This window comes from Fukomys damarensis, unplaced genomic scaffold, assembly GCF_012274545.1.
Source record: "Fukomys damarensis isolate Sample0158 unplaced genomic scaffold, DMR_v1.0_HiC HiC_scaffold_27, whole genome shotgun sequence".
Taxonomy (NCBI): Eukaryota; Metazoa; Chordata; class Mammalia; order Rodentia; family Bathyergidae; genus Fukomys; species Fukomys damarensis.
This window is the reverse complement of record NW_022900939.1, coordinates 19308636-19330824: the sequence shown is the minus strand read 5'-3', so window position 1 is coordinate 19330824 and position 22189 is coordinate 19308636. Positions and strand designations below refer to the sequence as shown.

Here is a 22189-nt window from a genome sequence, read left to right as displayed (position 1 = left end):
CTGTTGAACACAGCCTGACTTAGAGGATAAGCTTTTGTAGCCCAAAAGCTTCCCCAAAGAGCCCATCTCTTCCTTCTGCCCACCTGCCCTCCCTGGGAACCCACTTCTTCCTCATCCCTGACTGCTGTTGTTGCTGCATTGTCCTGTGCTTTGCAGTGAGACTCTTTTGGCCTGGGCTTCCTAGGGCCAGCACTCATCACTTTTACCTGTGCCTGGCCTGGTGTCCTGCAGGATGCTCAGGGATGTGTGGTGAGGTGTGCAGAGCCACACATGGGGTCCTGCTGGCTCAGAATCACTCGCTCACTTCTGAGTTGTGCTGGTAAAGATGCCAGCAGCAATGGACCCAGTGAGGGGTGCTGCTGCTCTTGCTACTTAGTCCTGCTGGCCTGTGTCCCAGGCCTGTGTGTCTGGGAACAGTCAGCTTCTAGCTCACCTGAGCACCTTGAGACTGGCCTATTTTCAGAATTGATTATAAACGTGGGGATAAGTGCTCAAGCTCTTCATAACTTGTCCTCTCCAGCAACTGAAAAACATAGTGAGATCCTTGGGCAAAGAATTGAGGAATATGTGACAGACACTGCCAGAATCATGTTTTGGGCAAGGACAGGAGCTTAGAAGTTCTGGTTGTGCCATTGTCTGACCATGTTGCCCCCTTCTGGAGTTGAGATGGCTGTGGTCCATCCCATGGGCTTCCTGTACCCAAGTCTTTAGGATGGGACTCCCCTGGACTACTAATAACAAGTTTGATTCTTCTAGTAGAAGAGCAAAGACACTTTGGGGAGCATATCTGTTTGGGTCAGAAAGATGTAACTGTTGCCAAAAATATAGCCATATTTTTAGAATCATTTTCTTGTAACTTTCTAATAAAAAGTCATGCTGAGGAATCCCTTTGCCACAGCTGCCTCTTGCCTCTCTCTGGTTGACATTTTTTGGTTGAGATCCTAGAGGCCATTTGCCATGTTTGGGGTCCAGAGCTCTTGGCTTGGCCATCATTTCAGTTTGAGTTGTGACAGTTACAGCTCCAAAGGCTTTCATCATTAGGACGCGTGGACACTGAGGTTTGTGCTGAGTGTCACTGATGTGTTGAACACAGCCTGACTTAGAGGATAAACCCAGCATCTGTCAAATAACTGACCAACCCAGGGAGATCTTGAGCCTCACTGTCGGGCAGCTGAGGTGAGGGCGTGTGCCAGTGGGGAGAGGGCATAAGTGTTTGGATGTGTGTGTGCCCTCCCTATGCCTCCAACTGGATTACCTGTCCTCACCACCCATGCAGGGGTCACCAGGGCACTATCCACTGTGGGCCTCACTGTGCTCGGTGTGGGGAGCCATCGGGGCTGGGGCAGCATTCTGGTCACAGGGTTGAGACTCCTGTGGTGGGTGGAAGAGTCAGATACAGCTAGAGACACTGTGCTGGCGAAGAGACACAGCTGCATTCCCAAGACCGTCATTGCTGGAGAGGGCTACCCCTCAGGCCATGGTTTGCAGACCCCAAGGTGGGAAGCAGGCTGAACCCCCAGGCTGTGCTTCCTCACTTTGTCATCTGGTGCATATGTGCCATGCAGAAGATTCCTGAACCTGTATTCTCTTGACGGGGCTGACCATGTCGGTGACCCTGGAGTGAGCCAGTTTGGGTGACAGCAGCTGGTACTGTATCTACATGACACGCGTACTCAGATGTTGATTCTGAGTCTGTTATTACTAAAATACATGTTTCTGTGCTTTAGTGTTTTGGCAAAATAAATATTATTTGTCCTGTTTGCTGTTCATATAGCATAAAAAAGCCTTATTCTTTTAATAGAGTAAATATAATGCCAGTGGTCTCCATGTAAATGGGTCTCATGAGTTGTGTTGTCAGCTACCACCTCTGATGTTTTCCACACCTTTTCGTATCCAAAGCTCCTCTCTGAGTCAGGGGTTGTGGTCTGGAAGCCCTGGAGCTGCAGTGGAGGAGCCCTGCACCAGGAACTTAACTGCTTGGGCTGTGGATCCTCCCAAGAGTCAGCCCTGTGTCTGTGCTGGCGTTTGGTGCATGGAGGAGAGGTCCACTGCCATGGCCAAGGGTTACACCCCTCGGACCTGCACCTCGGTTGTTAATGTTGCTTAGGCTTGGTGTCTGATACTTTACTTTTGGACTCTATTCCAGTCAGCTGTTGGTCACGAGTATCAGTCGAAGCTTTCTAAGCACTGCTCTCAGGTTGACTCGGTCCGGGGTTTTGGAGGCAAGTTTGGTGTGCAGATGGACAGAGTTGACCAGGTGAGTGATGGGCACGGGGAGTGGCCCTGCTCTCTGCTGATCACACTGCCTCCCACACTGACCTGCTGCTGTGTGTGTTCTTTGGGCCACTCGCAGCAGTGTGTAGGGAGGGCTGTTTGGGTAAGAGTTGGCTGGCCTCTGTCCCTGGGATGCTCTAAGAGGATGGGCCAGCTGGGTGGGGAAGCGGGGCAGAAACGTGAAGAAAAGCCTTTGACACATTGGCCATTGAAGTTCCTGCGTGGCTGTCCACTCATTGGGGGACTGGAGTCCTTCTCTAAGTGTCCTCAGCACAGGACCCCCTTAGATTGATTGCCTAACAATATATCAGTAGGGACCTTTCCTACCCCTTTCCTTTCATATATGTCACTGTGGCACGTGCTGCTCAGAGTTCTTTCTGTGGCATGGACCTCGTTTCCAGTACTGTAGTCTGTGTCCAGGTGTTCTGACAGGTTCAGGCCTGGCCCATTCTGATTTCGTTTGGTTCGGGGCCATTGATGCCTTCGTTTTATACCATGGCAGGCAAGAGCCTGGGTTTGGGCAGACCTCTGTCTGTGTTCTAACTTTTTGACATGCTAGCTGTCACGGAATTTCCATGTCAGTAAAATGGGGTTCACGCTGATCCCTAGCTCTTGGGGCTGTGTGGGAAGCAGAGCAGATACTGTGTGTCCACATGCTCACCATTGTGCCTGGCTTCTGCTGCTATTGTTAGTAGTATTCATTTTGTTCTTAGGAGAGCTTATGTGAAGAATGAGTTTCTGTGTGGCATAAGAAATTGTTCTAGATTGGAATTATGCAGCTAAAATACATCAGCTGAGCATGATCTGCAGCAGCATGCTGGGGAAGAGGTCACATTGCCCTGGCTCATCATCATCATCATCATCATCATTACTACCTTTGGAATCAGGGATTGAACTTGGGTCCCTGCGCTTGCAAGGCAGGTGGCAGAACTACTGAGCTAAATACCTCGCCCAGCATTATTTTTTTTTTAAACTGGGCACAATATTCAAAAGTGTAAAACACAAAAGTTATAGTTATTTCTCTTATTAAAACTATCACAAGTTCTTCTACATACACAATTCAGGATTTCACCCACTTAGAAGAGGTTGGAATTTGTTTTGGGAATTTTTTTTTTTTTTTTTTTTTTTTTTTTGCAGAACTGGGGGTTGAACCCAGAGCTTTGTACCTGCTAGGCAAGCACTCTACCACTGAGCTGCACTCCCAGCCCTTTTTATTTTGAGACAAGGTTGTGTTAAATTGCTCAGGTGGCTTCAAACTAGCCATCCTGTCCCCTCTTCATTATGGGTATGCACCACCATTCCTGGCTGTGGAACATATAGCAGTAGCATGTAAACTCAGGATACCAGAGGTTTTGGCATTAATTTAACCTGGATTTGACTTAGGAAACCAGTCAAAAAAATAACATGGTTTGTGGTTTTTGAAGTTTTATATATATTGTAAACTCAGAGTGACAGTTTTAGAGGCATTTAAAAGTGCGTTTTGCCTTTTCTGTACTTTCAGTCTGCGGTAGGTTTTGAGTACCAGGGGAAGACAGAGAAGCACGCCTCCCAGAAAGGTGAGCTGTGGAACATTTGGACGGGACGGGAAGCAGCCCTGTAGGCAGTCTGGGTTTGAGGGGAGAGGCCTGAGGCCTGGTTGCCTGAAGCCTGCTCCAGGTTGGGGAGGGCTGGCACCTAGGGAGAGTTCTGCTCTGAGTTCCTGAGTCACCTGGATGTACTGTTAGGCAGCATACACAAAGCTCTCGCATCTGGTGTCATGGTTCCACCCAGCTTGCCACAAAAGCTGCCCCTCTTTTGAGTGATGCTGATACACTTGATCTTAGCCAAAAGGCTGAGAAGCGATCGAGTGATGCTCTTTTCCGGCTTCGTTGGTTAAAAACAACAACAACAAAAAACCCCTAACATTCCCTCCTGAAAATAGAAAGCAGAGTTACTAAGTTCTCGTTTTCATTATACATGTGTAGAGATAAGTATGGTAGTGATTAATCTTTATGATATCACCAGTCTCAAGCCATGTTTTAAAGACAAAGGTGTATTATCTTGTTAGAATGCTCCATGTGTCTAAACAAGGTCTGCAGGCGTATTTAATTCTGGCTTTTGTGTGTTATCGCATAATTCAGGATTGGGCTTGCTCCTGGGCAGCATGGATGTAGTTAACTGAGGCATGGGCATACAGAACAGTGGGGTCTGTAAGGTTTTCAGCTGCATAGCTTTCTTTATGCCTTGACCTTGACCAGTTTTTATTTTATTTTAATTAATTAATTAATTAATTTACTTTTCTGAGGCAGGGTCTCACTATGTAGTCGAGACTGACCTGGAACTCACTATGTAGCCCAGGCTGGACTCAAACACACAGAGATCCTCCTGCTTCAGACTCCTGAGTGCTGGGATTACAGGCGTGTGCCACCATGCCTGGCTCTTGACCAGTTTTTAAAGTGGGCGTGTCACATTATTTCTGCCAGTGGGAACGAATTGCCCTGCAGCAGTGGAAATGGATGCAGGCTCTGCTGTGCAGGGGTTGTAAATGTGCCCAGTGTCATCTGTGAGGGGCAGTGGGTAGCTTGTCTGTTTTGAGATGTGTGCTCCGTTTCTTCATTGCTATATCCCTTGAACACTTTTGTTTTGCTTAGCTTAGCAAGAGTGGCACTTGAGCTTGTCATCATGTTCATGCTGACTATTCTCCTGTCTTCTTAGACTACTCCAGTGGCTTTGGTGGCAAGTACGGTGTGCAAGCCGACCGGGTAGACAAGAGTGCTGTGGGCTTCGACTACCAGGGGAAGACAGAGAAGCACGAGTCACAGAAAGGTGAGGGGCTTCTCTCCTGTCTTTCTCATGCATTTACAAGTAAAGGAATGCTGGAGGGGATTCTTCCCTGTATAAATTGGGTTGTCTTTTATATGCTTTGTTTTAATTGAAAGTGTTTTGATCTTCTTTTTGTGTGAATAGATATGGACTCTTCATGGTTTTAGTGGCTGCTCAAGTCCCGTGTCCCATGAGGTTTACACAGACTGCTTAACTATTCTTCATTTAATGTGAAATTTAGGTTATTTGCAATTTTTTGATGTTAAAAATTGACTGCTGTGAACAGTTTTATACTTTACTTACTGTGTCTTACACAAGAGTGATTATTCAAAAGGATCCATTTCTAAAAATGGAAATGAGGAGGGCAAAGGCTGTTAAAGTTTTGATGGGAGCTGGATATATGGGTCAGTGGTAGAACATGTGGTTAGCATGTGCAGGGCTCTGGTTTTGATGGTCAGCTCTCTGAAAACCCCTAAAACTTTGATAAATACTTCCAGATTGACCTTTTGGGGTACACTGCCTTTTCCCTTTGCTCTTTCATACCCTGTAGACCCTACTCAAAAACCCTTTCTGTTATAGAGCTTGCCAGCTGTCAGGTCATGGCTTCTCCATTCTCCGGCACTATTTGTTTTGTCTGGCCTGAACTTTCCAGTTTTTTAAAATGACTGCCAATATTTGAACAGTGAGCACTGATTTCTTTTGAAAACAAAGCAAGCAGTGCCCCTGAGTTCAGGCTTTGCTACCTTGCTGTTTTTTCCTGTGGGCCTGTGGAGAAACTCAGTATGTGATTTGCCTTGTGCCCAGACCAGTGTGTGTTCAGCGCTCCCTGGATCTGGTCTGACTTTCAGTCCTGTGCATCCCTGGCTCTGAGCAGCAGGGAGCGTCAAGGGCCTCTGATGCCCTGGGCCTTTCCTTGTAGCTTTTGAGCTCCATGCTTTATGCCATAACCACGTCCATGGGAGTCATGCTGTAGAAGTGAAATGACTTTTAAATGACTGGGCTTTGAGTAGAATTGGTGTTTCTGGAAGATGTGCCTTGTGTGTTTTTTTTCTTAGGAAGTCTCCCTTGGCACATCTCTGCTTGCTTCAGAGAATTTGATGCTTGCTTCCATTGGGCACCCTGGCCTCAAGCCTAGTGGTTACTTCCTGCTGTCCTTTGGAATGAGGGATAACATTGTAGTTATTAACCTGTCTCAGTCCATGGTCCCTTGGTTCTGTTGTTTCTGGGCCACAGTAAGGCATGTGCAGAGCAAAGCTGCACCCCTCGTGGAGGGCTGGCAGGAGGGGTGGGAATAAAGTACTATATCCTTCCAAAGTGACTCACCTCTTCCAGCCAGGCCACATCTCCCAGTTTCCACCACTACCCATAGCCCCAGCAGTTGGGGACCAAGACTTAATTAAGCATAGCACCTGTGGGGAGCATTCCAGGTCTAAACCGAAACACTTGCGGTCTTTACCGTCTTTATGTTTATATTATGACACACAGATACTGTTCATATTACTCAGCGATCTTTCAGCGAGCCTAAAAGGAGTGAGTTCACCTCTTCTCCTGCCCTCCCCTGCCCTCACTTTCCATTGAGTGATAATCGGGGTGTAGGTATATAAACCTGTAATCCCAGCTCTTGGGAGGGTGAGGTAGGAGGATCAAAGCTTGAGGCAGCCTGGACTACTTGATTATAAAGTGGACAACACCTTGTCTCAGAAACCTAAGGGGGGAGATGGGAAATTGAGTAAAATGACTACTTTGTTAATGACTACTAAGACTCATGGGATACTGATTGAATCTGCTGGTTTTTAAATAGTCTTTTCTTGTTTTTAGATTACTCCAAAGGCTTTGGTGGCAAATACGGTATTGACAAGGACAAAGTGGATAAGAGCGCTGTCGGCTTTGAGTATCAAGGCAAAACAGAGAAACATGAGTCCCAGAAAGGTGTCTTCAGTTTTCTCTTATTCTTTAGCCAGGAGAATAATGTGACAGGCATTAGCCAGGACAGAAGGGGGAAAACTAAATGTTTCAGACCACTTTTAAAGTGGATGATTCTTTTTATTAAATATTCAGTTTTGAAAAAATCCATTCACCAGATGCCATGGCTCATAACTATAGACTCAGCTACTCAGAAGGCTGAGGCAGGAAGCTCTCTTGAGCTCAGGAGTTCAAGACAAGTCTGGGCAACAAAGTGAAACCCTGTCTCAAAAAACATAAACCAAAACAGAAAATAGTGAATCCAGAAACACAGCTGTTAAGTAAGAGACCAGAAGTTTACACTTTTTTTGGTTTTAAACTCTAGCAGTTTTGCTCATAATAATGTCATTGTTCCACATGTCTGTCTATAAGTTGTGAGACTGTGCTGCCTGCAAGTGCTGGTGTGAGCCATGTGCGTTGGGTGGGCCTGTCTGTGTTTATCTGCCTATAAAGCTGAGATTACAGACGAGGCGATTTTCTGGCCTCTCTACGAGGGCCTCTTAATGGGTGTTTTACCAAAGCTTTGCAAAAGAAAGGGTGGATTTAGTAAATTGTGTGTCTTACATTGTATTATTGGAAACCTGTTTTGTACATGTGACCCAGGCTGCCTGTTAACACTAGATTATGGCTTTTTATTGTGCATGTAGACTATGTGAAAGGGTTTGGAGGAAAATTTGGTGTGCAAACAGACAGACAAGACAAATGTGCCCTTGGCTGGGATCACCAAGAGAAATTACAGCTGCATGAATCCCAAAAAGGTACATTCTCTTTGCCCATCATCAAGGCCGTTTAGAGAGTTTGTGTCCATTCCTAGACCAGTCACTGTGTTTCGTACTTGCTGTATCCCTGTTGAAGTGTTGTGTCTTCACGTGTGATGCTGTCCTGGAGTCTCAGAAGCCCTTGAGCTAGCGTAGTGTGGAGCCCTCCCTCACACGGGGGCCACATCTCCACAGCACAGGACTGTGTCAGCAGCACTGCTGGCGCATTTGCCTTCTGCCCTTGGGGTACTGCATGGAAGCACAGTACATTTAGTCCCCGTTCTTGATTATAAAGTGAACTATGGTTTGTGCCGGCAGATGCTTCCTTTCTAACCAGAAGTATTTTATGGTCAGAATGAGAACCTTGACCCTGGGCAAGCCAGCTCAAGGGGAGCAGAGGCCTTCTGTCTGCCCCACCTAAGCTAGGGTTCAGGCACCCATCCTGTGCCCAGCAGGGGTGGGGCAAGGTGTCCTTTGTATTTGATGTCTCTCAGTGGCATAAGTAGGACCCTAGAGACAAACTTCCAAGCATGGAGTAGCTTTACTGCACTACTGATAATACAGTTCTAGTTGCTTCCAGGTCTTGGCCGAGGTGTTCCCTTTTGAAGCTGTTCCTTAACCATTTGAGCCAACTTGAGATCCTCACGCCCCTCTAAGCTTACCAGAGCTCTTGCTTTCCCCAAACAATGTATTGGATATTGCACATGCTCATGTGATTCTAATGCAACCTGTTTCCTCTCTTGGTTGTTTTCCTCCATTGTCACATGTGGATTTCCAGATTATAAGACTGGTTTCGGAGGCAAATTTGGTGTTCAGTCGGAGAGGCAGGACTCCTCCGCTGTGGGGTTTGATTACAAGGAGAGACTGGCCAAGCACGAGTCCCAGCAAGGCACAGTTGCCCCCCGCCTCTCCCACCCTCCCTTGCAGTGCAGCCACTTCTAGCACAGGCTTTGGAGTTAACCTTGGTGCTGTAACAGGCTCTCCAAATCACCAGCTGTCAGGCCATTGGGCATCCTCAACCATTGAAACTAAGCTCTGATCCCCCGCCTTTTAACCTCTGACGTTGTAGAGGACAGTTGAGGTTAGAAATGAGTTTGTTCACAGGTTATGAATTCTATCCTTATAGCATATCCAGTTTCCAAAATGGTCCTCTGATCTTCCAGCAGCATTCTGCACGTGTTTGCTTGCTTTTGACCATGACTTCTCTGGGTCATTGTACCAGGCCTTGTTGCCTCTGAGGTTAGGAGAGAGGGGTTTCATTCCAGCAGCCCCTGAACCTTAAGCCAGAGGCTTGGTAGCAGCAAGGGCTTGAGACAGGCACGTTCTGTGTGGTTTCTGTGTTCATCGTGGTGGTGCTTTTTGGACAAGGGTGGGTGGTTTTGTTTGTTCTGCATTTTTTTTTTTAAATGACACCATCCATGTGTAAGATCTCCACACACAGCCACACAGTGTGTACACACAGTTGAAAAGGGATCTTTCTAGGGCCACACACTAGAATTCCAAATAGCTAACGCATTTTCCTTAGAGCAGTCACTTGGTCTCCATCAAAGTTCTCCATCAGAGGACTTGGTTATTAGAAGCTGGACACACGATTGAATGGTGATTTCCAACAGTGCAGGGCAGAGTGTAGGCTTTCAGCCCAGTGTTAGGAACTGCAGTGCTTGGGCCTGGGCAGGTCAACGCACTTGGGCCTGGCCCCCAAAACTGCATGGAGATGGCTATTGGTTCTCTGTGGTGTTCAGACTGCATGACAGTGTGACTTTCATGTGGATGGGTGTTGCTGCAACAGACATATTTGGCTGGTAGAATATCCACATGGAATATTTTCTTTCTTTTAAAAAGCAAGAGAACAAACTGCGACTGAGCCTCTATTTAGTGCTGGGTAACACGGGCGCACAGGAAACAGATGAGAATAAGCCCCGTGGCTGGTGTGGAAGACTGTGCTAGTGAAGTGGCGCATTGCAAAGGCCTGTCCTGTGCCCTCCTCCTTGGCTTATTTACTGCTAGCCTGCTGCCCGTCCCCTCCCCTTCCCTTGGGAGAATGCCAGAAGCATGCCACGCCTCTGTCCTGTCCCCCTTCCTGTGCACTGGACACTGGGGTCAAACACAACTCGCCTGCCCAGGAAAGCCCATCCTGCAGCAGTTCTTGGTTCTTTCTGCTGGGGTGCATTTCCTCGGGTTGTTTCAGACCTGTCTGCATGCACCTGCACTTATCTCAACCTGGGCCTGTCCTCTGCCTCAGAGTAAGTCTTGTGTTTTGTCACCTTTCAGACTACTCCAAAGGATTTGGTGGGAAGTACGGGGTGCAGAAAGATCGGATGGATAAGGTAAGGATCTCCAGCCCCAGGCAGGCTCAGAGATTTCTGCAGCCTTTCCTCTGTGTGTCAGCTGCTGTTTGGTGGATACCATCAGGCAGGCACTCAGCTCATGGCTGTGGAAGTCCACCCTTTGAGGTTGGTGTGTGCCACTCTGGTAGCGGTGGGCCATCTAACTCATTGTCGCATTTCACAGTCAGGGTCTGAATTAGACAGTCTTGAGTGTTTGGCCATGGCATAGGAGTGAGTGACTGGGCTGTCACTGGGTCATGCAGCTATTTGAACTTTAATTATCAAGGGTAAATCAGATTGGAAATTGAGTTAATATGAGACCATCAGTGGGGTTGTCCTGCCCTTGACTGTGGTGATAGGTGGCATGTGGGTTCTCTTAGAATTCTGCTACCATGGGGCTGGGGATTTAGCTCAGCGGTTCGGTGGCCTGCCTTGCAAGTGCAAGGACCCGAGTTCAATCCCTGATACAAAAAAAAAAAAAAAAAAAATTCTGCTCCCATGAAGGTTCTGGCTGACCTTACAGATGACCTCTCCTAAGGCACTTCCCCATGTGACCGATGGGAGTGCCCTGGGGTCACACGGCAGGGAAGATGGCATAGGCTGAGGGGTCCAGAGGAAGGGAAAGAACCCACTTCTGAAGGGTGGGTAGCAGTTTGCCAAGAAAGAGCGGTGTTGAGAGACTGCAGAACAGAGGGCAGAGCATCCAGGTGTGGGGATGGGGTCCCTGCAGATGCTGGAGAAGGGAGCCTTACAAACCATGTAAGGTCCTCATTTTGTTAAGGACACTCTGTGGCCCTGGATGGGTTTAGCAGGCAGGGGACAAGAGTGGGGTCTGCCTTGAGAAGCCATGGAAGCCGGTCTGAGACTGCTGCGAGGAGGCCGCCCAAGCAGCTAGAACAAAGTGATGGCTTAGGCTGGGGATTGCAAGAGGACAAGTGTCTGATGTCATAGGTGTGCGGTTGGCTGAGTGGTGGGGCTGGGGTTTGTCTTCAAGGGCTCTAGAGGAGGGAGGAGCCCAGGTGGCCGCAAGGGTGGCTTTGGAGCTGGAGAACTTGGGTGGGGCACATACAGTGGTCTGTGTGAGCCCTGGAGTTCCTCCAGTTCAGGGCTGCACCTGTCTGATGGCAGTGGTCAGGTCAGAGGATGCTGGGCAGGGAGGCTCGGTAAGGTGGTAGCAGGGAACCCACAAAGTGTCCGGTGGCCGAGGGCCTCAGACAGGAGGAAGGAAGGAGCTAATGAGCGAGTGAGTCAGATGTTGTGGCTTTGCGGTTGGGAGTTGAGGAAGTTTCTGTCTTGCGTCTGTGGTTGGTGTCAGGGGTAATGACAATGACTGTGGAACTTGCAAACACCCTGAAGTAAGCATGTGAGATTGGCATTGCCTCTTCTAAACCTGTGTGTGGGACATCATGATTCTCTCTTGGAACTGTTGTGCCCAGTCATGGAGCCCATTGATTACATTGCCCAGGACCCAGGCTGTGCTACGAGGCCGTCCCTGAGAACTTGAGTCTGCATTTGTCCCCGTGGCAGTGGTTATCAGGGTGAGGCCAGTGACTTTGCATTTTTGGAGGTTCCAGCCTGTCCTGTTGGGGACAGAAGGGAGGTTCAACCAACATCAGCCGTGATAGGCATGAGTGGATCAGTGGCAAGAGTGGCTGCTCTTATGGATCCTGGAGCCAGGCTGGACAGGGAAGGAGGGTGGAGCCAGTCCGATGTTGGGAGAAAGATGGCAAGTGGGAGAGGCTGTGGTCTGCCTGCCTGCCTGTCATAGGCTGGTATGGAGCTCTGTGGCAGGATGCTTGCCTCGTAGGTACAGGCTGGGTACCCTTTCCAGCATGCAGGGTGAAGGTAGGTCTTGGTGTGGGGTATTGTGAGGAATGCTGGGCACTGTGTGCTATGTAGGGATGGTGCGAAAGTGACGTAGATGGGGTGTGGGTGTGGATGGAGAGATGGCTCCTGCCTGAGCATTGAGCCAGAGACCTCCAGTGGGGGTAACAGGATGAGAGGACTCAAGAGCCACCCTCCAAAGATAGAGGGAGGAATCTGAGTGTGTTGGCCTCAGTGCCTACCCTCAGGCTACAGGGCAGGTAGGAGTTCCCTGGACAGCTCAGTAGGGATTGTTCTGGAAGAGGTAGGAGACTGTCAAGGGGCAGTGTGTTTGGGAAGAGGGAAAGGGTTTAGTCGAGAAATCTGAGCAGGTGAAGCTATAGATTCTAGAGATGTGTCCAGGGCAAAGGCTCCTAGATGCCATGGGCTCTCCAGCTGGATGTCTTGGGGACGGGGGTGGGAGGGCTTGATGGGTAGTGGCTGCTCTGGTCAAGGTGAGAGTCCATTTGGCATAGGCTCTTGGGCTCCCCTGTGGAAGGATGGGTACTGGGGAGGGTGGGGAGGGTTAGTGTGGGCCAAACTCCATTCTGGTCTCCTGTGGGCAGCTGGAGCCACATGTGCTAGAGTGAAGTGTGGCTTTGCTCATTTCAGGCAGCTGCTGGGCTACCTTGGGTGGACCCCACCTTTGGGCCCCATTCTAGTGTGCTATGTGGGAATGCGGCGAGCGTTCTGAGCCAGAGTGCTTTCATCAGAAGTGGTGAAGCTCAAGATGGAACTGAGGAAGGTTATTAGTTTCCAGGGACCCTGTTGACCTGTGTGTGCCTGGGAGCACTGCTTAGGCCTGATATCACAGCAGGTTCCATGGGACGTAGCTGAGAGCCCAGTTGAAATGGAGTGGTGGCATTGTGCTTTCAGGGACACGTGGAACACTGAGAGGCCTAGTCCCACAGAGCAGAGGCTTTTAGGGAGGGCATTGGACAGGCTTGAGGAGCAGCACCAGGTGGCTTGTCACCGAACAGATGGTGACACTGACTCATCGTCAGCAACAAGTGTGTGTGGAAACACTGCTGTGCCTCAGTGAATCTGCAGAACACAATGGTGGAGTGGAAAGCCTTAGGCTGCTTGGGTCTTTTGAGGGATCTGGGAGGCTCTAATATCTCATCACATAGGGAGCAGAGGAGCATGCTCCTGATTTCTTTTTCTGCCTCTGTAGAATGCGTCTACCTTTGAAGATGTGGCACAGGTATCCTCTGCCTACCAGAAGACTGTCCCTGTCGAAGCTGGTGAGTCCTCCACAGCCCCAAAGCACTGTATAGTCTTCCCCGGAGGAAAGTCCATGCCCCAAAGTTTCCTGGGGAAATCCCAGGGGGAAAAGGGAAGTTCAGCAAACAGCCGTGGGCAGAGAGGCCTGGTGGTTCCTTCTAGATCCCTGTCACCTACAATGCAAGGACCTTGGGGACATAGTTAACTTTTCTTTGCTTTTGAATGTATCTCTCAAACAGACCCCACTTTAGAGCCCCAACATGCTGTGTCTGAGGGCCCCTTAATAAAAATGGGACACGGGAGGGCCGGGGATTTAGCTTAGTGGTAGAGTGCCTGTTTCGCAGGTGCAAGGTCCTGAGTTTGAGCCCCAGTACTGCAAAAGAAAAAATGGGGGAGGGGAGCAGAAGCCCACTCCTGTCCGGCTCACTTTAGAGGAAATTTCTGCCAGTATAGGCGCGTGCCTGTAACACCAGCACTCTGAAAGCTCAAGGCAGGAGAACTACAAGTTCAAGCCTTGTTTGGGCAACTTAGAACTATCTCAAAAAACTCTAAAAGACTGGGAATATAGTGAAGCTCCTGGGTTCAAGACTTAGTACTGCCAGAAAAAAAGAAAAAAAGAAGAGTGGGGAGCTGAGAGTTACCGTAGGTTCACTGCACGTGCTCTGGAGCAGTTCTCAGATTTTGTGGTCCCAGGCCACTTTGAAAATCATTGAGGGCCGCAGAGAGCCTAGATGCTGTTGGTTATATTTGTTGATATCTACTGTATTATAAATTAAAATGGAGGAAAGTTTTAAATTCACATACAAATAAAACCATTGTAAGTTTACATAATAACATTCTTTATGAAAAAAATCACTGTGATTTTCAGAACAAGGAAACAGAGAAGAATGGCATCGTTTTATGTTTTTGCAAATCCCCTTACTAGAGGATGGTGGAATTGGAGTCTCACATCTGCTTCTGCATTTTGTCTGTGGCAGTAGGTCAGGTTGCTTATGGAGGCAAATGACTCAGCCTGATTGGCAGGTTGGAAGGGAGGGGTCTTGGTGGCCTGTGGGGTCACCATGGTGGTTTGTCATTCTCTCTCAAGTATGGTGCACCATGTTTACTTGAAGGCGTGGTTCTCCTGCACTTTGGGAAGCTCACTTACCCAGCAAGATATTCACACTTCAGCCGTTTGGAAAATAGTAGGCCTATGGGTTATGCTTGTCCGGCTGTTTATTCCTTTCATTACAAAATTAAAGAAAATCACATTTGTTCTTCATCTCATTGGCAAAGCCTTTAAGTGACAATTGTCATGCCCAGTATGGCAGCTACAAATTTTCCAAAACTCTTGATTTTGCTGAAAAGCTTTAATTTTCCTATTGGCAACAAATACTGCAATAAATTTTCTTACAGAACGATTTTATTCACTCACTTCAGAGGAAATGTTTGCCACATCCCCAAATCTGCATAACCATAGCTTGTCTGCCTCTTGTTATTTTAGGGAAAATGATGTTCCGTGAGAAAACAGTTCAGCCTTCACTCTGGTAGTGCACAGAGGCTATTCCCTGAGACTTAGCAGTAGTGCTTCATGCCTTTTCCATTTCTGTCAGAATATAAAAAATGCACGTGTGAGGGTCAAAATTTGCTGAAAATCAAGTTTCTGTACTGCTTTAACAAGGACAAACTTTCATTTTAGTGAGGTTGCCTTCTTTGATTTTCATCACAAGTGTGAGTATGTGGTGGCAAAGAATAAGATGGTGCTTTGTTGGGCCAGGGATTTAGCTCAGTGGTTCTGCTGCCTGCCTCACAAGTACAAGGACCCAAGTTCGATCCCTGGTACCAAAAAGATGCCTTGTTTAAAAATACTCTAGAGCCAGGCATGGTGGCTCACGACTGTAATCCCAGCACTCGGGAGGCTGAGGCAGGAGGATCGCTGTTAGTTTGAGACCAGTCTGGGCTACATAGTGAATTCCAGGTCAGTCTCAACTACATAGTATGACCCTATCTCAAAAAAAAAAAAAAAAAAAAACAACCCACAAAACTCTAGCTGGGCTGTGATGGTGCACACTTGTGATCTTGGCTGTTGGGGAGGCTGAGGCAGGAGGATTGCATGTTTGAGGCCAGCTTGGGCTCCTTAATGAGACTCTGTCTCAAAATGAAAAAGTAAATAAAAATGGCTGAGGATATAGCTCAGAGCTCCCTGGGTTCAATTCCCACTACCTCAAAAAAGAAAAACCCAAAAACCAAAGTTCAGACACAAATTCTGCTGTGTGGAGGGTGGGCTAAGCCCTCTGGGGGAACTGTACCTTCTTGGTGAGACCGACTGTTGCTGGGGAGGGTCACCCTGCTGTGGGCTTTCAGTCCTGGGAGGTGTTCCAAGGTGTTGAGGCAGATGCCCACTCTCCTTCTTCTACAGCGACCAGTAAAACCAGCAACATCAGGGCGAACTTTGAAAACCTTGCTAAAGAGAAAGAGCAGGAGGACAGACGGAAGGCAGAAGTGGAAAGAGCACAGCGGATGGCCAAGGAAAGGCAGGAGCAGGAGGAGGCCCGAAGGAAGCTGGAGGTGAGGACAGAAGAGCTGGCCCAGCTTGTGTGCATCATGGCCGAGGGGGTGGTCTGTTTGTGGTGGCTGTTGCCTTCCTTGGCAGTCCCAAAGATTCTTAGTAGAAAGTGTTTTCCACTCAAAAGAGTCAGCCACACAGCCACATGGGATGGCAGGAATTGGCCAGCCCGAAACCCGTCCTCCCAAGTTGGCCTGCCTTGGGTGTGGAACTGTAAGCCACTGCCCCACTGAGCCTGCAGGAGCAGCTGTGCTGTCTGTTGCCCTCACCTCTGCGGCTGGATTGCCACTTCTCCCTGTGGTCTGGACACTGTTTTCACTAGAGGGAGAGGATGCAGTGGCTGTGGAGGTTGGGCAGGGAGCAGGACTCTCTTTCCTGAAGTTTCTGTAGAAAGCAGACATCTCTAGGCTCTGGCCCTGTTCTGCCACCTGCTACACAGGCATCTGCAGCTGACAGCCTGGCTGAGTCACACAGAGATGGTGTCTTCACCGCAGTTCTCTCAGGTAGTTGAGAAATAGAATCCAAAATAATGTACATGAAGCTGTTGTATAAACCATGATACTGGACATTTCCTCTGAGCGGTGCTTGGAGTTCTGAGAATCCCACCAAGGAGCTGGTGTGATAGAGGAAGTCAGTGTGCAGTGGGCAGGTGGTGCTGGGAGTGGAGGCATTAAAAAACAAGCCCTGATTAGTCTTAGTACAGGCAGTGAAGTAGGAGTAATAGGGAATTCACGTAAGTACTGTGTACCTGTCCTCAGTGGCTGGAAACTTCTGATGATCTCTCCTTCACAGTTTTTATAAAGTAAGTTGTTTGCTCATCACATAACACCCAGATGCACATAGGCATTTTTTCCTTCCTGGATCTTGTCTTCTTTCACATAATTTGATCCTTCTTCATTTCATGACTGAATTTTAACCCCCGCCACTTGAGACCCACCAGCATCCAAAAGATGCAGGTTGACCTGCTTGCTTGGGAGGAAAAAGACTTGGGTAATTGTCATTTAGCCCCTTTCTGTGCAGGTTTGCTTGCTGTCCTTTTCTGTTTCCAGCACCCTCTCATTTCTCCTCCCCAGGAGCTCGATTTTCAGGCAGCATCTCTTGTTCACTTAGCACTCCAGACAGAGGTTGCAAAGTGCATCCCTGGTAGGAGGGAGCCTGTTAATAAATCCATGTGTGTTTCCTCTGCCTGACGGCCGCTATTGCAAACATTCCTCACCCAGCTGAATTTAGGAAGGGCTGGAAGTAGAGCCCTCAGCCTGCACGTGTGTTTGTGAGGTGACCCATTAGCCTGGGGGCTGTGACTCGCGGGCTGGTGCTGCCCTTCAGGGCCACCCAGGACTTGGGTATTGAACCTGCACATGGCTCCAAGTGACAAGTCCTGGAGGTGCAGGCCAGGCAAGGCCACACAGATGCAGAGAACTGCTCAGGATCTCAAGGACCAGGCATTTTTCTTTCAGCATTTTTCTCATTTTTCTTTTCAGCAAAATGAGATAGTGTTACCGTTGTCCCTTTGGTGTGTGTTGGGGGGTTGGCATGGACACAGGGGCTTCAGATTTTGCCTCCAGGGCTCCCTAGCTGTGTTCCCTGGGCCTCCCTCACGGGGCCATGCAGGCTCTCAGTGTGTTTCCTATGGCTGCTTAAGACAACTCATTGTCTTTCAGTTCTGGCAGTCAGGAATCCCAAAAGGGGTCATAGGGGCTGTGTTCCTTTGGAGGCTCTGGGTCATATTCATTGCCTCCCTTTTCTAGCTTCTAGAGGCACCTGTGTTCCTTGGCTCATGTGACTCCAGCTTCTGCTTCCATCCTCACATGTCCTGGCTGCCTGTCACACCCTCCCTGTCTTGTCTGGACCTTGTGATGACACTGGGCCCACCTTAGAGTAGACTCCCTGCCCAAGAACCCTAAACTCCCTTATGTCTACGGGGTTCCTTTTGTGGGATAAGGCTACATATTCACAGTCCCTGGCGGGGGGGGGCATTATTTTTCTACTGTGTTGTGTCCTCTGGACCCCAAGGGTTCACCTTTTCCTCCCACTCAAAATTACCCACCCCTGCCGGATGTGGTGGTGCACGCCTGTAATCCCAGCACTCGGGAGGCTGAGGCAGGGGGCTCTGTGAGGTCTCTGGACCCCAAGGGTTCACCTTTTCCTCCCACTCAAAATTACCCACCCCTGCCGGATGTGGTGGTGCACGCCTGTAATCCCAGCACTCGGGAGGCTGAGGCAGGAGGATCACTGTGAGTTCGAGACCAGCCTGGGCTACATAGTGAGTTTCAGGTCAGTCTCAGTTACATAGTGAGACCCTGTCTCCAACAACAACAACAACAACAAAACCCCCAAAATTACCCACCCCCACTTCATGGTCCCTGAAAGCATCAGTCCATTACAGCATCAACTCAGAGCCCAAGTCTTATCATCTGTGTTACCTAGAGGACACTGTAGTCACCACAGTGAGCTGTAGTCGATGACAGCAGCACTGTGCGCCACTGAGGTCCTCGCACTCAAGAGTGGCATGACCTTCCTTTGATGCAGCTGCTTCTCCTTTGCCCAGGATGCATGGTATTTTCTGCTCTTGTGTCAGGCCCATGCTTCAGGCTAGGGCACCTTCCTCTGGTGATGATGGTGCCGTTGAGGCAGATGTGACTTTCTGGGCTGGTTGATAGGTAACCTTCTGGTTGCTGTTTTTCTGTTGTAGGAGCAAGCCAAAGCCAAAACACCTCCTGCATCCCCCACTCCTCAGCGGGCTGAGGAGAGGCAGCCTTCCAGTCCCATCTATGAGGTGGGTGTTTATGTTTGGTTTGTAAAGGAGTCTCTGACTTTCTGTGGTGCCAGCATGTATGTTTGGCCTACCATGCAGCATGGTGTCGCAGAGTCTAAGGGATGGCAGCCCTGGAGCGAGGCATTCTCCCTGCCACCTTTCCTCACCTCTCTGCAGCCCCCTGCAGTCAGATCACCATGTTCCCACCGCTGGGTGCCAAATGCTCAATCATGATGGTCTTATTTCACTAGTTCTGTGCTGTTTTTTGAGCTTCTTTCTGGGAACTCCCATCCTCCCTTGGCACCAAGACACAGCCCATTGTCAGTCCTGTGGCCCCGGTGTCATGTTTTTAGACACCTCCCTGTGTGCCACGTTGGTGCCTCACATAGACCAGTCTTGCCTGTGGTGTTGACCTGTCTGACATCTCCTGTGCTCTCCCATGGTGCCTGCACCCCTACCCGGTGAACCATGGCCCATGTCCTGTTTCCCCCATAGCCACTGCTGGGCCACACATTTCCTCTTTCATCTAGATGCCATCATTTTTATGGCAGTGGGTTGCAGCTCCTGAAGACTACAGACACAGGGAGGTCACGGGCCGGGAAGAGCTGCAGAGATGTGGAGACCTGGTCTTGCCACTGCTGGGACCCTGTCTCTTTGGCTACTGTTGCCACTTAGCTCATGTGGTGGTTTTATCCTGCCAGACCACATGGCAGATACGGTGGATATGGCCTTGTAGCTCCTTATTGCATGAGCAGGGCAGCCTTGAGCTGCGCTTGGCCAGTCATTGGCTCTGGCTGGACCACACACTGAGAAGCTGGTCCTTTGATGAGGCTGATGGCTTGCTGTCCCTAGGGACGAAGTGGATCATGTGATTGGCAGCATTGCTGGGGCCGGGAGAGGGTGTGGGGAAGGAGGTGCTATGTGGAAAGTTTGGTGAGCCGGGCCCAGCAGGGCATCCACACACCTTGCAGTCTCCCCTTGGTTCAGGGCACTTTGCCAGGAGGAAACTGCTGTCTTCATTGCACTTTTGTGGTCCCCATTTCCTGTCCTGGAGGTAGATGCTATTTTTGATCACCCATTCTCTTTGATCACTGGCCTGCTCCTGCTGCCTGGTCACCCTCCAGAGAAAGCCAGGCCCTCCCAGCGGCATCCTGCAAGTGCCATTCCTAACCGCCTGCCTCACTTTCTGTGACCCACAGAGGATGTTTGATCAGAAACTTTGAAGCCAGTGTTAATGTGTAGTTCAGAATGTCTGTTAGGGCTCAGAAGTCATACTGATTTAAATTACAGGGCCGAGGGTTTAGCTCAGTGGTTCCGCCACCTGCCTCACAAGCGCAAGGACCTGAGTTCAATCCCTGGTTAAAAAAAAAAAAAAATTGCAAGGTGTTTTATTTCCTCTGAGTGAGTACTTTTGTCGACTGTGATTCTTTGGTGGTACCCTTGCCTTACTCTGCCTGGAGGACTTGGTTAGAACAGAACTTTGTTGTTCACCAGCATGGCTGCCCCAGGCAGGGTGCTGGGGTGAATAGGAAGCCACTGGCTGGCGCTAGTGGGCAGCACCAGACAGAAGGACAGACACCTGAGGCCTAAATACAAACAGGCCAGTTAATTTCGACTCATGATGGACCGACTCGAGCATGGGGATGCAGGGTGGGGAGGTGTGTGGTTCCTTCTGGGAAGGGTAGACTTCAGTTCCTTCAGGATTTGGGAGTGTTGGGGGTAAGGACTGGGTCTCCCTGGAGGAGAGGTCACTCAGGACTTGCAGCTGATGCCTTCCTGATCTGTCTGTTTCCTCAATCCCAGCTGAGGCTAAAAAATAAGTCTCTATGTTTCAGTTGGCATTGGCAGTGTAGCTGCTACTTTTCAGATGCCAGCCCAGGCCACAGGAAATGTCCATTTGACCCTTCCCAGGATGCAGCCTCCTTTAAGGCAGAGCTGAGCCACAGAGGTCCTGCAAGCGGGAGCGAGCCTGAGCCTGTGTACAGTACTGAAGCCACAAGCTACCCAGAGGCCAGCAGCCAGCAGGGCCTGGCCTACGCCCCGGATGCCGTTTATGACACCACCGAGGCCTCGGGCCACTACCAAGCAGGTACTGTGCCCCCATTCCTGTGCTCTTCCTGGGGGAGCGGCTCCCTAAGAAACCCTACCAGCTTTATCCCCCATAAAGAATGTGTTCAGGGTTCCTGTGCACCCACCCCACCTCCTGCCCCTGAACTCTTCATCACTGCTGGAGTGGCTCTAGGCACAGTAGTCCCCAGTGGCATCAGTCCTGGGAAAGTCCCTGCTATTCTGGGGTGGGGAGGCAGGGCTGGAGCCAGAAAGGGGGCTTCTGCTGCTATGGCATGTCCTCTGGACATTGAGTGCCAGTCTGCTGCAGGGTGGCCTGAATGACAGCACCTTCTTAGCTTGAGCTAGGTCAGTGGTGGCGAACCGAAGGCATGCGTGCTGCGGTGGGCATGCAGAGCTCATGTAGAGCCCTCTGTTGGCACCCAAGCCAAGTCACCCCAGCAGCCGAATGGTGGATAATAGTTATTTTTTCTAAACTGAAACCTCTATTCAGGTTTAATTGCAGTGTTGGCACTTTGTGATAAATAAGTGGGCTTTGGCTTACAGTTTGGGCAGCCTCTAAAAGGTTTGCCGTCACTGACTTAGGTGAACACTACATTTGGGCTTGTTGTCCTTTAAAACTGAGGTTTCCTGTAGTACGTCCAGTCTAACCCAAGCCTCTTGTCCCACGTGGAGCAGTGTGGTTGGTAGGAGAGCAGGAGCCACTCCGTCTGAGAGCACAGATGCTAGATATCTGACGGTGCTGGACATTTTGTGTTTTAAAAGTTGCACTCTGAAAATAGTCGAGATACTTGTCAGGAGAGCAGTGTTCCCTGGGTGGTGTCAGAGCTGGGAGTCAATGGACTTCCTAGTGAAAGCTGGAGTCCTTTCTTCTGTTTCCAGAAGGTGCTTAATTTCCTACCCCTGCCACCCTCAGATTGGAACTTGCTCACTGAGATTCTTTCCTAGCAAGTGTTCACATCCCAAATCTTGGGAATCATTGTGTGAAAAGCAGCTACAGTGGGGAGGTGCACATGGGGACCTCAGCTGGTGCTCAGCTGTCCCTCGTTACCTTTCAGAGGAGAACACCTATGATGAATATGAGAATGACCTGGGCATCACAGCCATCGCACTCTACGACTACCAGGCTGGTGAGGCACCTGCAAGGCTTCCTGCTTTGTTTCCTGCCAGCTCAGCTCCTAAGAATCTAACCTTTCAAGTGATACTACAGTTTTTATTTTGAAGTAATTTCAGTTACAGAAAAGTTCCTAGTACAGTGGCAAGAACTCTCTCCCTCCCCCTTTCTCTTCCCTCTCTCCCTCCTGTCAGAGCCCTTGGGAAACTGCAGAGTCCCTGTCACCCCTAAATACTCCAAGCTGGGTGTGCTGGCACATGCCTGTAATCCCAGCTGTTCAGAAGACTGAGGATTGCAAAATTGAACCCATCCTGGGCAACTTAGCAACTTAGCAAAACCCTGTCTCCAAGTAAATAAAAAGTGCTGCGGTCCTGTTCCTGTTCCTTCTTGGTCTTTCCTAAGAGTGGCTTCACAGCTGTTCCTTCTTTCTGAATGGGGTGGTAACAGCCATGAGGAAGGCCTTTCTCCACCTGCCATTTTTTTTGTTTGTTTGTTTTT

The 22189-nt window shown here is 49.4% G+C and overlaps 1 protein-coding gene across 3 annotated transcripts in view; it reads left to right on the top strand.

Annotated features, from left to right (window-relative positions):
• Cttn (cortactin) overlaps positions 1 to 22189 on the top strand; it is a 31511-nt gene that overhangs the window by 4082 nt on the left and 5240 nt on the right. For 2 of the 3 annotated variants that reach the window (XM_033756473.1, XM_010635719.3), the window contains 12 exons: positions 2147 to 2257; positions 3776 to 3830; positions 4969 to 5079; positions 6895 to 7005; positions 7686 to 7796; positions 8575 to 8685; positions 10068 to 10123; positions 13161 to 13230; positions 15609 to 15757; positions 18448 to 18531; positions 20422 to 20599; positions 21636 to 21707. In XM_033756473.1, the coding sequence (XP_033612364.1) occupies positions 2147 to 2257; positions 3776 to 3830; positions 4969 to 5079; positions 6895 to 7005; positions 7686 to 7796; positions 8575 to 8685; positions 10068 to 10123; positions 13161 to 13230; positions 15609 to 15757; positions 18448 to 18531; positions 20422 to 20599; positions 21636 to 21707 (1219 nt within the window). The remainder of the gene's footprint in view (positions 1 to 2146; positions 2258 to 3775; positions 3831 to 4968; positions 5080 to 6894; positions 7006 to 7685; positions 7797 to 8574; positions 8686 to 10067; positions 10124 to 13160; positions 13231 to 15608; positions 15758 to 18447; positions 18532 to 20421; positions 20600 to 21635; positions 21708 to 22189) is intronic. The other variant, XM_010635720.3, reaches the window with a different exon arrangement.